Source organism: Euphorbia lathyris, chromosome 6 (genome assembly GCF_963576675.1).
Source record: "Euphorbia lathyris chromosome 6, ddEupLath1.1, whole genome shotgun sequence".
Lineage (NCBI taxonomy): Eukaryota > Viridiplantae > Streptophyta > Magnoliopsida > Malpighiales > Euphorbiaceae > Euphorbia > Euphorbia lathyris.
In genome coordinates this window covers 62,845,119-62,862,163 of record NC_088915.1, presented here as the reverse complement: position 1 = coordinate 62,862,163, position 17,045 = coordinate 62,845,119, and the positions used below count along the sequence as shown (strand labels likewise).

The 17,045-nt window shown below is 32.7% G+C and overlaps 1 protein-coding gene across 4 annotated transcripts; it reads right to left on the bottom strand.

Annotated features, from left to right (window-relative positions):
• Window positions 1–383: 383 nt before the first annotated feature.
• LOC136233884 (UBP1-associated protein 2C) lies at window positions 384–9,145 on the bottom strand. Of its 4 annotated transcripts, XR_010690976.1 has the most exons (3): window positions 7,873–9,145; window positions 6,430–6,478; window positions 2,624–6,338 (listed from the first exon to the last, which is right to left on the bottom strand). XR_010690976.1 is itself a non-coding variant. In XM_066023610.1 (2 exons), exon 1 carries the CDS (start codon window positions 9,038–9,040, stop codon window positions 7,874–7,876), a length of 1,167 nt encoding a protein of 388 aa, XP_065879682.1. In that variant the 5' UTR covers window positions 9,041–9,145; the 3' UTR covers window positions 384–525; window position 7,873. The 4 variants fall into 4 exon arrangements, 3 of the variants coding, with proteins under 3 accessions (XP_065879682.1, XP_065879680.1, XP_065879679.1); XM_066023610.1 differs by lacking the exons at window positions 2,624–6,338; window positions 6,430–6,478 and adding an exon at window positions 384–525; XM_066023608.1 differs by lacking the exon at window positions 2,624–6,338 and having other exon boundaries at window positions 6,355–6,478.
• Between the last annotated feature and the right edge of the window lie 7,900 nt (window positions 9,146–17,045).

Below are 17,045 nucleotides of genomic sequence, written 5' to 3'. Positions count from 1 at the left end.
TTAATTTTCACTCTATCGGAACACTAGAAAAGTTTTTAGGATTTTTTTACTGTGTAAAATAGTTACTATTGCAATCTCTAATTGAAAATTAATTTTATTTATGTGTTATGTGTCATTTTTGTATTGGTGACTGTTGTTAATTTTCTAACAAAGTTAATTTTACATATTTAATATTCATTTTTATCATGTCTTTACTATTAAAAAAAGTAAACATGTTTAATTTTCTATTAGTTCAATGCTAGTTTCTAAAAAAATTATAACATTTTTACAGTTTTAATGCGTTTGAGACTTAAAAAAATTTTGCCCAGCACTAATGGGCTGGATTTTGAAAATTTACCATCAACCGCACAGTTAATTTTGAAATTTTTTTTACTGAGTCCTGGTTCCGCCACTAGCGCGAGCTGCTGTTGTCTGTGGCCATCTATGTCTCCATTTAGCTAATCTAGAAGCTCCATTCCTCATCCGGCAAGTCCTCCCAATCCCAGGATTGTACGGTAAAAGAGGTGAGCCACTTATACGCATAACCTACAAAAGAAAAGAACAGGAATAACAAAAATGCAATTTAACAAACAGATTAAACTCTTAAAGATAAAGAACCAAGTAGTTAGTCCCCAAGCAAATATCCCTAGAAACGACACCAAAAACTTATCGTTGTATAATCTAACACAGCAGCAAGTGCACTAGTCTCACAAGTAATAAGGATGACAAGAGTATCAAGTTATCGTGTCCAAAGGGATATGTTGGTCCAAACACGCCAAGTTACAAACTTAAAGAGTCTAAACATGATTTTAATAATTTATAGGGACAATCCGACTGATACGCCACGATTGACACGGAAATAACTTTTCTATCATTTATAACATATAAAATCATATGGAACATATATATGAGATAACACGATTTTGACACGAAACACGAAATTGTCACCTTACTCTAAGTCATATAACATAATGAATGAGATTTGTTTTCAACCAAACCTCCATATAAATCAAAGCTAGAAAAAAACCATTAAGAAAGGTTACCACAAAAGAAATTCCTGGTTGTATAGCTGCTGCTGCCCACGTCCACCGTTCAACCTATGTTAAAAGATTACTCACTCATGATTTTAATGGGGAAAACCATGAACAAACACTAAGAAAAACTCGCAAACATATGATATTTCAAAGCACAAAAAATGGTGGAAAATAAGAGAGAAAAACAATAACTTAAAATAGAAGTTTGCATAAAGGAAAAAATGTGCAAGGATGTCCTAAAAGCATTTTTAATATAAGACTAAAATAGTAAAAATTTAATTGTTCTATCTGCCACTCTACCGAGCATAAAAGAGGGTATTCCCTCTTTCTTGCACATTCTGACGCAGCTGTTCCAATAGCTCCTCAAAATGTTGTGATTGATTCTTAACTAAGTAAAAATTCTCAATTGAGTCTCAATCTAATCCTAAGATCAGAAACTGTGACTATTTGATATAAGCGGTAATAATCTATGTGTTGATTAAAAATGGGTTTGAGGAAGAGGATTTGAAATTGTTCAACAGAACGATTTTCAATAAGGTCTCAATTGATGATTTTTATTTAGAATGAGGACTCAATTGATGATATTTGTTTAGTTGAAGAACATGATTGATGATTTTAATAGTTTAAGGACCTAATTAACTTTTAAGTCTTAATTTAAGGAGCTACATGAATATTATGCCTTAAAAATTATCATTGGATATTAAGATTTGATTTTCAATTAAAAAGGGTTAGTGATAGGGATTGAGGAATCAAATAAGTGATTGACCAAATCAAGCATTTATCGCCTAATCAACAAATCCCTATGGTGTGTTAATCATTCAATACATTGTGTCAATTCTAACGAAACTAAAGTCATCCGAAAAAGAAGTTCAACACGACGTGTCAAGAGGAAGAAGGTTTAACATCTTGGGTAAAGCTTCAACCGATGTGTCAACCAATCAACAACTCGTGTCAAACGCAATTTTTTGCCTTATTTTCCCATCAATCAAAATGCAACTGTATATGCTAACCCGATTTTCACCAATTTTTGGCATTGGTTATTCCGTGTTCACAATTTTACCACTATGGTTTGTATTTGCTATATAAACTCGCTTAGATTTCATTTCCAACCATTCAAAACTTACATTTTGATTTCTCTTAACAATACACTCAAGTTTATAATCACTTCCTCCACTCTTCATCATCAATCAAAGTTTTTTCCATCAACTATTCTATACCAAGCGAAGGTTTTATCCCTCAAATTTCATCGGCAAAGCACTTCTTAATTAATGCTCTAAAGACCGATTGCTTTACTCTTAAGACTTTTATCCAAGTTCATAAGGTGGTCTTACCGAAATTCAACCACCGATAAGAGTAAGAATTGACAAAGCATAGAACACACAAGCCTTAATTTCTGAGCTTAAGTTTGACTCTTCTATACCATAGTTCAAAGGATTGATTAGCAGAAAGGGACATAATGCGAAAGAGTAAAGCAAATAAGTTAGGAATTACGAAAACAAGTGCATAACCAAAGCTTAAGAATCGCCTTAGCTAGACCAATTATTTTTGCAAGTTAATATATGTCTCATATAGTTCATTTAAAAGCCAAACTTAAATTTTTTATTTTAATCTCAGATGAAAGTTAAAACAGAACAGCAAAAGAAAACATAAAAACAGAGCAGAAAAAAAAACAGAGCAAATCCTAACTTTGTTCTTCCTGGATAAAATGACTTCCACAGACCCCTAGGTAGTCATCCTGAATTAATCCTCTCAAGCCGGTTGGAACATCCATCAATAAATTAATTCCTTTTGTATCACTCAAATCTGCCTTGACGAGCCAATCCGCACATCGATTTGCCTCTCTATAAATATGCTGGAATTTCAGAAGCTCTTCTTTTACACTCCATGATGTTCATGCTATGTGGCTAATGTTAGACTTCTTTCCTTGTGCCATTCACGATGCGAATAACTTCTAGGCAATCTGATTCTAACCAGATATAATTAAAACCACGTTCAATAGCAATCATCAACCTTATAGCAATTCACATAGCTCTGCTATAAAGCTATCTCCCTTCCCTATGTTATGCTTGAATACTAAGATCCAGCATCCATTCTCATCGAGAGAATATTGGGTTATTAGACAACTGTCTTCAACACCCTTCGAATTAAGTCAACAACTTCTGGTGGATTGTAGTCTAGAGAAAATACTTAATTCTCTGTGGTATATTCATACCCCAATTAAACTCCTATCTCCAATTAGTGACATCCCATTGTTCCCTAGCAATCATTTGGTAAGCCGATTTGGCCCAAAATCTACCATTGCTCGATTCTTTCCGGATTAATTCATCTTGGCATCATCTTGGCATTGACCCATCTTGTCTACCTTTATAGCAGCTATTTGTAAGCAATATTCTATTTGGAGCCATTTTTCAATTTCATTTCAATTACAATCTACTTCAGTGTTCGTACAATCATCTACTGTGGCATCAATACGGTTTTCCGAGATCAATTAAACCTTCTCACATAATCTAAAATCGCTCATCCACTTGTCATTCTAGAAACTAATTTCCTTCCCATCCCCCACGCTCCATTGGAGGTCATGTTTAAACTCGAATATAACCGAGGTGATGCTCCTCCAGACATGAGATGCGTGCTTAGATTTCTTCCCAGCCAAGAACACATCAGAATTTAGGAAATATTTACCTTTAGAACTTGAATCCATAGAAACTTTTCCTGCATAATCTTTTACAACAAACAGACTGAAATAGAAATATCTTTTTCAAATTTTGCTCCTATAATTTAATTCTCAAATGGTTCATATTTCGTCTTTTCCTTTTTTTTTTTTTTGATATTATCTAAATAAGGTAGAAACTATATAGTCAAATTCAAAAATAAATAAATAAATAAAAATCTTGACCTGGACTTGGAAATGGAGGTCATTCACTCAACCAACAAATTATTTCCAAGCTTTTTATTCCCCCCGAAATTACATCATTTTCAGTTTGAAACCAAATTCAAAAGCCTTTTACAAAAGACTCTTAATGAACTTGACAAAATTAAAATTAATATAAATAATTAACTTTTAACTATTAAAAAGTATCCAAAATATATTACCGCTAAAAATACTCATTACATTCACTTATTTATTATTTTATCATTAAAATTATTAATTATTCTTATATTTCCCAATAGTGAAAGGAGAAAGAATCGTCAATAATAAATTATTAATAAAAATAAATTAAAGAGACACTAAAAAATAGAGAGAGGAGGCTCTTAGTAATTTGAGAAACCACTAAAAGACAGTTGGAACTGATTTTTAACTCTCTCCCTCAAATTTTAACTTAAAAACGAAACTAAAAAGCTGTTGGAGATGCTCTTACCCACCATAAGTTGTAACAGAATTGGCCGGTGTGTTATAAAATGAAGCGATTAGGAGTGAATTTCTAACAAAAACAACACCATTTGCTTAAGACACATGTTACACGGTTTGGAATTTTTATTGCATTTATATCATAAATTAACGTAACTTATAACACGACTAATAATGACCAGAAAAACAAAAGGAACTAACTCTAATTCAATCCCTCCAATCTCACTCACTCACCCCAGATGTATAGTATTTTCATTCTTGGCCATCATCATATGGTGCTCCTTGCATTCCTCATATTATAGAGTGGGATCATCCGCATCTCCAAAGCAATAACAAAAACAACAAAATAATAATAATAATAAAAACACTACCATTTCATCAGTTAATTGCATCACCTAATCGCGGCCAACACGTAAGAAAGAAGATTCGATTCAATAGAAGATGGCTCATAAAATTCTAAAATAGTGCCTACTTTCAAAAGAGAGTAAAGTGGCCAACCAATTTGATTCGCTCTATACATGTAGACAAGCTTCCTAAATGACATTCTCAAAGCAGATAACCAAGAATACCTATCTCATCATCTAAATTCTCAATCATACTGTCAGGAATCTTTCATTTAAAGCAATGGCTGCCAAAATACTACAAGACCAAATAATAATAATAATAATAAATCTTTCAATTCCAGATTGCATTTCATCATCAATTTCTACTTCGCAGCAAGCTTTTTAATTTGATTAACAGCTGTTCCCTATGTAAATGCAATCAAAGTATCTTTCTCCTTTTCAAGTTTAAAGTAGGCCAAATGGAAGGTTTAACATGACCATATGATAATTATGACAGGTAGTACACAAAAATATTGGAAGGACACTCAGTGGTGAAATAAACAAGACAGAAATTGATTCCCTAAGACTGGAGAAACATAAAACTCGGCAGTATAATATATAATCCACTTATTAGCAAGCACATCTGCAATTTGCTTTGAAGGTCCTTGTTTTCACAGCTTTCAGAATCAAAAAATTCCTAGGAATTGTCCATAGAGTGCTACAAGAACCTACCACGTGGCCTACCCCAACAAATTATAGAATGGGTGCTACTCAACCTGTAATGTCTTTTAGAGCAATATGCTAATTCTGAAGCACATACAAATGAAATGACGATACTCCAAAGCTAAGAGAACATTCATATTGACAACATGGAGCAATAATAGATTAATTACAAAATTCAACTCCACAGGCCAAGTTTTGAATGAGAAAGATTGATACATGTTAAATAACTTAGAATACTGGCAAGAGAAAAGCTAGTTATGAAACATACACCAGGTAAAAAGAATCGGGAGCATCTTTCATTACACATGACAAAAGTAAGACTTGTTCACAAAAACAGCAATTTTAAGCTAGGAATATCTCAGTTGAAAATATTACCATGAAAGCCAAAAACCATTCTCGACTTGTAACAACTCAAATGCATCTTGCTAAAAATTTGTTTTAAACATATTTCAGGTAAAACAAAGAGAATGTAATGTAAATGCTGCATGTGCTCTTTCAATTATAATGAGAATATTGGTCCCGGATACTAACTTCTAGCTGAAACTGAATCAAAGCGGGAGAAAAGGAGCATTTAATGAGAGGAAGCAATTTGAAGCATCTTTGTGCTTCCACATTACGGAAGAACAGAGCAAGTAACATTGACTCGAATAAATACATATTTTTTTTACATATTGTTTCACTGGTTTGAGTTACCACTTGGAAAAGAGAATCTCAACTCAAATAACCAAAATGAAGTCAGAATTGGTAGTCAGCAAACACTGAAATTTTCCATGCAATTGGCTTTTCAAGCATATTAGAACCCAGATGGAATTTTACTGGTGCATCAGTAACATTATAGGCAACATTGGTTCATTAGCTTTCTTGGGGATTCAATAGTTGTGAATTTTCCATGCTTCATTCCTCGTGGGTTCACATAAAAAATATTGGATGCTATTGGGAAGCGAAACAATGAAAATCAAATTCCTTATTAAGAGAAGAGGTGCAGAGAAGATAGCTTAATGTAAATTGAAGACAGTCTAACCTCATAAAAATGAATGTCTGCCACACAACCATGGATGTTTGCAGATATGCTATTTGTGCACCAATAAAAAAACAAATAAACAATGATTTTCCAAATAACAGAAAGGAAAGGACAGAGAAACAATCTCAAATATCGACTCAAATATAGCCTGTGGTGGCATGAATAGCAGAAAAGACATAGTAGTCAGGAAACAAGGATTCCTACAAACTAACAACAAAATATATTCCAGATCACCACAAAAGTTCTACAATCCTTCGAAAGAGTAATGGCCTAGAGTTTAACACTATCTTTATAGAAATTAAAGCAATAACCCATCCATAGTATGGAAGCAGAGGAAGAGAAGCAGCAACTAAAGCACAGCAGTCCAGACAATTAAACCAAAGATTTCACTCTCTGCATTCACCAAATCAGGACAACCATTTAAAGCATTTGGGCCCAAGAAGCTCTTACACCTGAACCAAACATCCATCAGATCACAAAACATATTCAATTTGAAACATGTAAAACAGGAACATTGCAAAATAATGCATAAAAGCACTGAATATAGTACTGAAAAGCCACAAATAGAACTCTAACAAGTCTTCAACATCTTGGACAACCAAAATTTACAAACTTTTGGTATGCAATGATAATCCTGATCTAACAACTAAACTACAATCAGTTAGGAAATGGTAACATGTATGTCCAAATTCTATTCCACTGACAAATCCCAAAGAACAAATAAATCCAAAACTCAAGACATGAACTTGTAAGGATATTATAACAACCTCATTCAAGTTGATAGTACGTATAACAATGTTCAAGGGAACACAGACTACGTTAATAATTACTTCAGACAACACTATCTCACTATTATATTTTAAACTGAAAAAGTGGAAACAGCAGCCTAACACTTCATATGACAAGCTAAATAACAAAAGCATACGAAACTAATAAGAAAATTACATAAGCATGTCACTTGACTGTGAAATACAAAATTAGCAATCAAAATAAGAAGATGAGAATAGTATCCACCGGCTAATATGTAGAAAACATAAACCAATATGGCACAGGAAGAAGAATGCTTAGACAAAAATACCCCCTAAAAGATCAAGAAGTAGAAGGTTAACAGATAAGCAGCAGAGAAACCCAACAGATCTTTCACTACACAAACTTCAAATACTGGGAACAAGAGTTCTGCCCATAGGAAGACAGAATTTCTAGGGACAAAAAGACTTACCGAAGGTCTTTGATAAAATGCACATTATCACAAGCAACATAATCAAACCAAGAGAAAGTCAGTTACAGATATGCACGTTGACCTACATGTAACTAAGCACACAACTTATCCAACCATCAAAAAGAGCCTTAGACCGAATGAAGCAGGCAAATTAGCACCAAAAATATTATGAAATTGGCTAATGCTCGCGTTATCAAAATACCAAGGAAGTACACAACAATTACCTCAATAATATGGGGGCATGCCTTGATACATTCCTCCGGGTGGCACTCTAGGGGGCATTGTCGATGGCTGATGCTGTTGAGAGAGCCCATAAGGTGCAGCATCTGGATATCCCCCAGAACCCATTCCACCCGAGCTTGGAGGCATCCTATACATTGAATTCCCTGGGTTGTTCATTCCTCCAAATTCACCAGAATTTGAAGCTCCATACTGTGAAACACCATATGGACCACTGTAACCTCCACCACCCATTGAACCTGGCATTGAAGAATTCATTCCATATCCATTACCACCCATACTGGAATACCCCCCATAAGGAGGCATATTGCCAGGAACACCGTACTGAGACCCAGGCATAGAAGATTGTGGCTGAGGTGGTGGAGGTGCCTGTGGTTGTGGCGGTGCATTATCATTGTTCACCCCACCTTGAGGTTTAACCTTCTTGTTATCAGCAGCCATTTTGCACACAACTTGATGCCCATCAATAATCTTCACAGGATCAGAAATCGCTGCCTTTGCACCTTCTTCAGTTTTATATATTATAAAAGCAAAGCCCTTTGATTTACCAGTCACTTTATCAAACCCTAATGGTCCCTCTTCAACCTCACCATATGACAAGAAAAACCCTAACAATCTCTCTGACGGTATATCATACGGCACATTACCCACATAAATCTTCCTCAGAGAAACATCGGTGCCACTACTACCTGCATTAGATTGACCGGCAGAGGCTAATTGGGTGACAGTCATCCTCCCGTCAATCTTCTTGCTAGGTTCCTTCAACGCAATCAGAGCACCATCCACATGTTTAAACGTAATAAACCCAAATCCCTTAGATTTACCTGTGTTCTTGTCAAAGATTACAATAGCTTCTTCAAGCTCACCGTAAGAAGAAAACAAAGATCGGAGAGTCTCGCTCGTAGTCTCGGAGGAAAGACCTCGGATGAACAGCTTCCGAAGGGAGATGTCACCGTCGGCTAGAGTTCGGACAGAATCAAGGACGTCGGAATGACGGGTAGCGGCGGTTTGGAGGATTTCGAGAAGCTGCTCCTTGGTGAAAGGCTCGATTAACTTGCGGATATCTTCTGGAGATAGAGCGAGAACGCCAGTCAAGGAAACAGCAATAGGAGTGCCATTTTCTTCGGCTTTTCTCTTCTTGTTGAAGTCCATTATGATAGAAAGATAGCAGATGGAAGATTTACGGAGAGAAGGAGAACAAAACCTAGCCGCGCAAATGAGGAAGAAGAAGATGCTCTAATACGAGGCTTCTGTTTGGAGTTTACATAGACAAAACCACTAACTTTACCATATTTACATTTTTATCCCCTTGGAAGCCCGCTTAAGCCCACTACTTCCTTACAACTACGTTAAAAAAACAAAGCCCATTTTCAGACATGACAGTTTTAGGCCCATACGGTTTGAACGATGTTCCGATGTCCCATTTGTATTACATACAATGACAACTCCTCAACAACATTAGAAAAAACAATTACAATCTATATATATACACTATTTATGTATAATAGTGAAAGTAAAATTTACCAGAAGTGTTTTATAGATATTTTGATTCAATTGGCACCTAAGAGTAAAGAAAATATATAAGTTTATATTATATCTCTCATCAAAAATACTGTAAATACTATATTGATTAATTTGTATCACCAAAGCAAATGATGTATTAACATGTAAATTCTTCTTTGTTTCATTTTTTTTTTTTTTTTTTTGAAATGTGACGTTGAAAAAAATCAAGACAGAAATCTATTATCCTAATAAAAATTAAAGTGGAATAAATTCTGGTATTCTCTGTAGTAGCAATGTTAATCCATTACTTGCTGAGGGAGTACAAAATATCCTTGGGGTCCATAAACAATCAATACAGGAAGATACCTCGGATTACCCTCACTTGTAGGACGAAAGAAGAAGGCGATTTTTGCTCACCTGAAAGACAGACTGTGGAAGAAGCTTCAAAGTTGGAGAGCTAAGGTGTTGTCGAAGGCGGGAAGAGCAACACTTATCAGAACGGCTGGTCAGGCTCTCCCGGTTTATTTCATGAGCGTCTTTATGCTTCCTATATCAACAGCGGAGGAGCTACAGAGGATGCTCAACTCATTCTGGTGGGGTAATAAAAAGGATGGGTCGCGCAGCATCAATTGGACCTCTTGGGATAAACTATGCATATCAAAAGAGGCTGGTGGGTTGGGTTTTAGGGATTTCACTGCCTTTAATTTAGCAATGCTGGGAAAACAAGGGTGGCGGCTACAGTCATCTCTCGATTCTCTTGTCAGTAAACTATACAAAGCCAAATATTATCCAGATGGGGATTTTCTGAATGCAAGATTGGGCTATTCGCCTAGCTATATTTGGAGGAGCATTTGGGGTTCTCAATTATTGCTTCAAAAATGAGGTAGATGGAAGATTGGAGATGGTAAAGATATTAATGTGTGGAGTGATCCCTGGCTACGGGACTCGCCTTCACTGACGATCACAACTCCGATGGTGGCGGGCCTGGAGAACTTGCGTGTATCTGATTTGTTTATTCCCAATTCGATCGAATGGGATGTTGAATTGCTGCAAGAACTCTTCTCTGAACAGGACATTACAGCTATTATTCGGTCAACACCGCGACTTGAGGGAAAAAGGGATCAGTTTATTTAGCATGAATCAAAGGATGGATATTATACTGTAAAGAGTGCCTATAGACTAACGACGGAAGGAATTACGAATAGTCAAAATCTTCATATTGAGGGTCTATGGCAATCTATATGGAAAGCGGAAGTTCCCTACAAAGTCTGATACTTCATTTGGCGTCTGGTAAAAGACTGTGTTCCTACGCGATGGAAACTTAGAACACGAGGAATTCCTGTGGAAGCTGAGTGCGTATTATGCTCTTTGGATATGGAAGATGTGTGGCACTTGTTCATTCTATGTCCCAAAGTATAGGAAGTGTGGAGAGAAGCATCGCCTTGAAAGCATTATTGAACGAATCAGTAATGATGCGGAGAATTTCGCTTCATTCTTTTTCCATTTCTGTAGGGTTAGCGGTACTGCACAGGTGGAGAACTTGATGATGCTCCTTTGGAGCTGGTGGCGCACGAGGAATGAAAAGCTGTGGAAACAGACAACCACTTCAGCAGCAGGAATAATCGCAGCCAGCAATAGGTGTCTGTAGGACTGGAAACAGGCGAAAGCGAGGCGAAATCCATGGGGAGCTGCTGCTGCTATGAACTGCTGCGCGAAACTGTGGCATAAACCACCGCCAGAAATGTTATCGTGCTGTACGGATGCTAGCATTTTCACTATCCTCGGAAAAACTGGTAGCGGATCGGTATTCCGAGATGCTAACGGAACATTTCTGAAAGCTAGAGTTGCGGTCGTTGAAGGATTGATGGAGGTGAGGGAAGCGGAAGCGTGGTCTTTGCTGCAATCAATTAGGTGGGCTACTGAATCGGGTTATGAAAAAGTTCTATTTGAAACTGATTCACAGATATTGACAAAGGCGCTCCTGTCTGACAAAACGGATCAATCTGAATTTGAAGATATTGTCGCCCAATGCCAGATACTCATGTTCGCTAACAATGGATTTACTATCCAATTTATCAGAAGACAAGCAAATAGCTTTGCTCATGCCTTGGCAAGAGCGGCTTCCCAACATGCTAGTCCGTGTTTTTTTGATGATATCCCAAGTTTTATTCCTGGTTCTGTATTAAACTTTTGTCATCTTTTGGCCCATTAATGAAGCTTTATTTCAAAAAAAAAAAAAGATATAATAGTGGAGACAAAAGATATTTCTGTATTGTGATGTGTAAAAAATTAAAGAAAAAACTCATAATTCTATCTCAAAAAAAACATAATTCTCTTTATAATAATTTTTTTACTGTACATTTTTATACTCGACATTAAAAAGTTTACACATAAATTTTATTGATTGGTAACTGAAAATGTTGCGCTAATTTAATAGTGTTTATAAATTTATATGTGTATAATAGTAGAATATCAAAAGACATTTATGTTCATTATATATTTTTCTCTAGAGCCCACACACAAGTTCTATGTAGATAAAGTTCTCTGGATATAAAATATGCACATTATTTTTGCTCACCAATTCAAGTGTCGATAAATTCTCTACTCAAGAGATAAAACATGATTGGAAGAAAATTTGAACTCGAAACCGCCACCATTTAATTTTTTTTAGTAATTAATAATACTTAATTTTAAATTTATTTATATTAATTAATGGATCTTTATTATTATTTAAGACAATTAAAATTCTAATTATAATTGATTCAAAAAAATTCTAAATACAATAAAAAAAAGTGAAAAATCTATACTATATATAATTACGGAAGCAGAGAGAAATGAGAAGAAGTGTTTTAGAGGTCTTTTTGATGAGTTGTCAACGTAGTAAAAAATCGGATTAAAAATATTTAATTAATTAAAAATAACAAATTTATATTTATAATATATTAAATAATTACTAGCCTATTAATTAAAATAATAAAAGAAAGCAAGAGTTACGGGAAGATGAAAAAACACAAAGCAAAGGAAATCCAAAAGTCGCAAATAAACTTCTATATAAAGCATGATAGATAGTATTCCATCATTATATCCATTGGTCACGATAAATAGTATTATATTTCTGAAGGTAAATATTCGATTTTTTTTTCATATGTTGTAGTTATTTTGTTCTCAATTATGTTGTTGTTTTATTTTTATTAAACAATAGTTGTTATAGTTTCATCTTTCAGATTCATTTCTGTTGTTACCCAGGTTCTATACCTCTCGCTATCTTATCCATTTTTTCTTTTTTATTTGTCTTTTTTTTTCCAAACTGATAGCTTCAATTGAAGAAATCCGACAGAAATAGAAGATGCATGAACAACTAAAACCGGAAAACACAAAAGTGTCAAAAATTACAAGAAATTCTTATGTTTCTCAAGGTAATTATTCGATTTTTTTCATATGTTGTAGTTATTTTTGTTCTCAATTGTGTTGTTGTTTTCTTTTTATTAAACAATAGTTGTTATAGTTTCATTTTTCAGAGATGAAATTCCATTTCTGTCGTTACCCAGGTTCCATACCTCTCGCTACCTTATCCATGTTTTCTTTTTTATTTGTCTTTTTTTTCAAAATGACTAAAATAAAGATTTTGTAAATTTGTATTCTTTTTTAGTATATGTTGCTAGGTGTTATCGTTTCGATTGCCAACTCTTAACTAAAATTTAGATTTTCAGCTTTATATGAACTCAATTTTTGGATTTCTCAATTGTGCTGTTATTTTATTTTTATTAAACAATTGTTGTTATAGTTGCATCTTTCAGAGATGAAATTCCATTTCTGTCGTTATCCAGATTCCATACCTCTCGCTACCTTATCCATGTTTTCTTTTTTATTTATTTATTTTTCAAAATGACTAAAATAAAGATTTTGTATATTTGTATTCTTTTTTAGTATATGTTCCTAGGTGTTATCGTTTTGATTGTTAACTCTAACTAAAATTTAGATTTTCGGCTTTTTATAAACTCAATTTTTAGTTTTAATTGAAGTAAGATTAATTTTTCTAATTCAGAATATATTGAAATCCACTCATTTTTTTTTAGTTTGAGTTTAGCTAATTGATATGGATTGTATTTTTTATTTTTATGCATTTTGGTACAAATAGATATAAAATTTCACACGATAGTTGTTCATTGAAGTTTGAGACATTAAATAAAATATTAAAGAGATATTGGAATATTATACTTACAGTGAAGTTTATTTCAATATAAATTATGTTATATTATTATTATTATTATTATCAAGAAGTTATTTTTTTCCAATTTTCTAGACAAGGAGATTGTAAGCGTCTAATACGTTTGATAAGATGTTTATTCTTGAAGAATGTGGATTATGCTAGATACGAATTCAAAATCAATGTAAATAAAAATAAATTTTGATGCTCAAAATCCTAAAAATGTACATTAATTATGGATATTGAGATAATTCTTTTGCAATATTGGCTTATATAATTTTTAACTATTATATTATGGTTCATACAAAATTGTTAGTATTTCAAGAGTTTTTAACAGATGAAAATGAAATATGATCATAGGACAAATTATTGAAAAATATTAATTAAGAAAATATTATTATTTGAATCTCTTCAAATTCTCAAATGTTGAGCATAATGATTCTAATTAATATAATTAATTTCACATATTAATTATAAAACGTTTTTTTACTGAGAGCTTACAATTGCGATTTAATTCTATTTAACTAAAACTAATTTATGGACTTAATACTTCATTAAGAAAAAATAAAATGTTTAATTAATGGGCAAAAAATATTTTCACTCTCCTCTTTATACGCTTATGTCTCGATATTCTCTCTTATTTTCAAAAAAAAAAAACCCGAGAGGAATATGGTTCTCTCCTAATTATCTTTTTCGTCCCTTCATTTTTTTTTCAATTCTTTTGTTTGTTTTTCTTCCTTACAAAATTCAAGAATATATAATTATTAGAAAATATTAATGAAGTCAAATAAGTGATATCTGCGAGTATGGCTGATATTCTATATAGTGAAAGAATGAAGAACAAATTGATCGAATGTCTTGATGAGATATTACGAGATGAAAATAGGAGAAATCATCATCTTAAACTGATTCAATTAGATATATTGGGTTATTGTAGCAGAATGAATAATTGAATTCGAATACTTGGTGATCATGAAATTCCATCAACCAAAATAATTATCATCAAGATGAATTTGTGACTAATTCTTAAGAATTTTATTTTTTTTATATGTAACATATTGAATTGATAAAGTTTCTTTATATGCAACATTAGAAAAGTATTGATTGTAATAGTTTATAGAATAATATATTATTGTCGCTTCCATTTTAAAATAGATTGTAATTCTTTTGTATCGTAGATATAATATTTAATTTTAATTGTAGTTTAATTCAATTTTTGTTTAACCTATATTGTAATTCTTTTGTATCGTAAATATAATATTTAATTTTAATTATAGTTTAATTCAATTTTTAGTTTTTTATTATATTCTAATATATTTCTTAATTAATCTACTATTTTATTATTATTGTTTCACAGAATATTTGGAATATGAAAATGTATTAAAATTCCTAAAAAGTACAAATCATTGAATTTTGTAAAAATAAATAAATCATTCATCTTTAGTTAAATTCTATAAAAAAAAAGTAGTCAATTATTTTTAAAATTAATTTAATTTAATTATCATTAAAAAAATATATATTAATTTCAAATATACATAATATAAATTTTTTTTCATATCATGATATAAAATTATTTAAAAGTAAATATGTCAATTTATTTATTTATCTAAATTATATAAAAGTTTCATACCTCGTGCATCGCATGGGTTTTCGACTAGTTTTAAATTATAAGTGAAACAAAAAAACCATTTTTTTGATTTAAAATAAATTGTTACGTAAAACCGTCAAATATTTTTTATATTTATTTTCTCAAATATTATGCTAAATTACATTATTGTTTTACCTAATAAAATGAAATTTGACTCATATTACATACGATATATATTAAATAAAAATATTTTAAAAAATAATAGAAATATTTTTATTATTGCTATTAAATAATATTACGATTTATTTCAAGAACTAGTGAATAATTTAAACATTATTATAAAAAAAATTATAAAATTAATATAATATTTAAATTATCAATCATAAAATTTATTAAATAATATTATATGTCTCGTGCTACGCACGAGTCTTCTACTAGCATAATACAAAACAATAATGATGGAGGTGAGATGTCACTTCCTTATTTTATTACTAAATAAAATTAAAAAAATTATATTAATTTTAATTATGTTATTAAATATTTAACTATAAAAAATTATTTTATTCGTATTATACTTGAGTGCAACAGCAGCAGTTCACGATACTGAATAGGCCCATCCTGTTCAAATACGGCATGGCGAGAGAGTGCAAGGGCTGGGTGATCCAACAATTCCTCGTGGGATCTCGCCACCGTGCAATTATGTAAAGTGCAATGTTGATGCTGCAATTTTCCAGAGTGATGAAGCTATCGGTGCAAGAGCTATCCTTCGCGATTGCATGGGTAGGTTCATCCAAGGCTACAGTACACACATGACGGGTATGGTTTCAGCCAAAATGGCGGCAGCAATGACGATCAAGGAAAGCATAGGGTGGGTTTTATCATTAGGCTATAGCTCAGTCATAATAGAAAGTGATACAAAAGTTGTTTTGGACGCGATTCAAACACAACGTAGGGACCTTACTGAGTTTGGTCAGGTTACATGAGACATTAGAGAGATTCTTCTTTTTCACCCAAGGTTTATAGTGAAGTTTGTTCCAAGATTAGCGAACGGAGCGGCTCCTGCGCTGGCACGAAATGCTCGTTCATATGCTAATTCTTTTATTCATTGGGCTAGTCCTGTTTTCATTCGAGGCATTCTACATCGGGATGCTTTCCATTTTTATCAAAAAAAATGAATTGTTTTTTCAAAAAAAAAAGTTCTACAAGAATTAATCCCTAAATTTTCTCTTAAAATATCTCTAATTTCCTACTAAAAACTTTCTAACGGTATTCAATTGAAATTCTTTGAATTGTCTATTTTTCTTAAATGCTTATTTGTCATTTTTTATATAATATAAAACAGTAACAATAGAATCGAAATTCCACTTTCTTATTTTTTTTACTAATTATAATATAATATTTTAATTTTAATTTTGTAGGGATAAATGGAGTAAACAAACATTGGTCTATTTACTAATCCATTTATAGCCCGCCCGTAACCTAGTCTAATTAGGATTAGGGTTAGGTCAAGGTTTAACCTATCTATAAATAGATAGCTAGGGAGACTAAACCTGTAACGAGAGTTAAGACAATATAATAGAAAAGAGACTCTCTCTCTCTCTCTCTTGTCTTTGAGTTTCTTTCTTAGTTCGTGAATCAAGGGTGATTAGTCCTTTGTTGTGGTAACCTCCTAGATCAGTGATTCGGAGCCAATATCAATTACTTTCACTACTATTCAATGGATCTGCACTACAAGAGGTAAGCCTAAATCTGTTGGTTTACTTATTGATTAGATACGGGTTCATTACTCGTCCCTTTGAAGTTAGAGAACTCCATTAGACTTCTCCATTGTAGCCTTCAAATTTTAATTATATTATTAA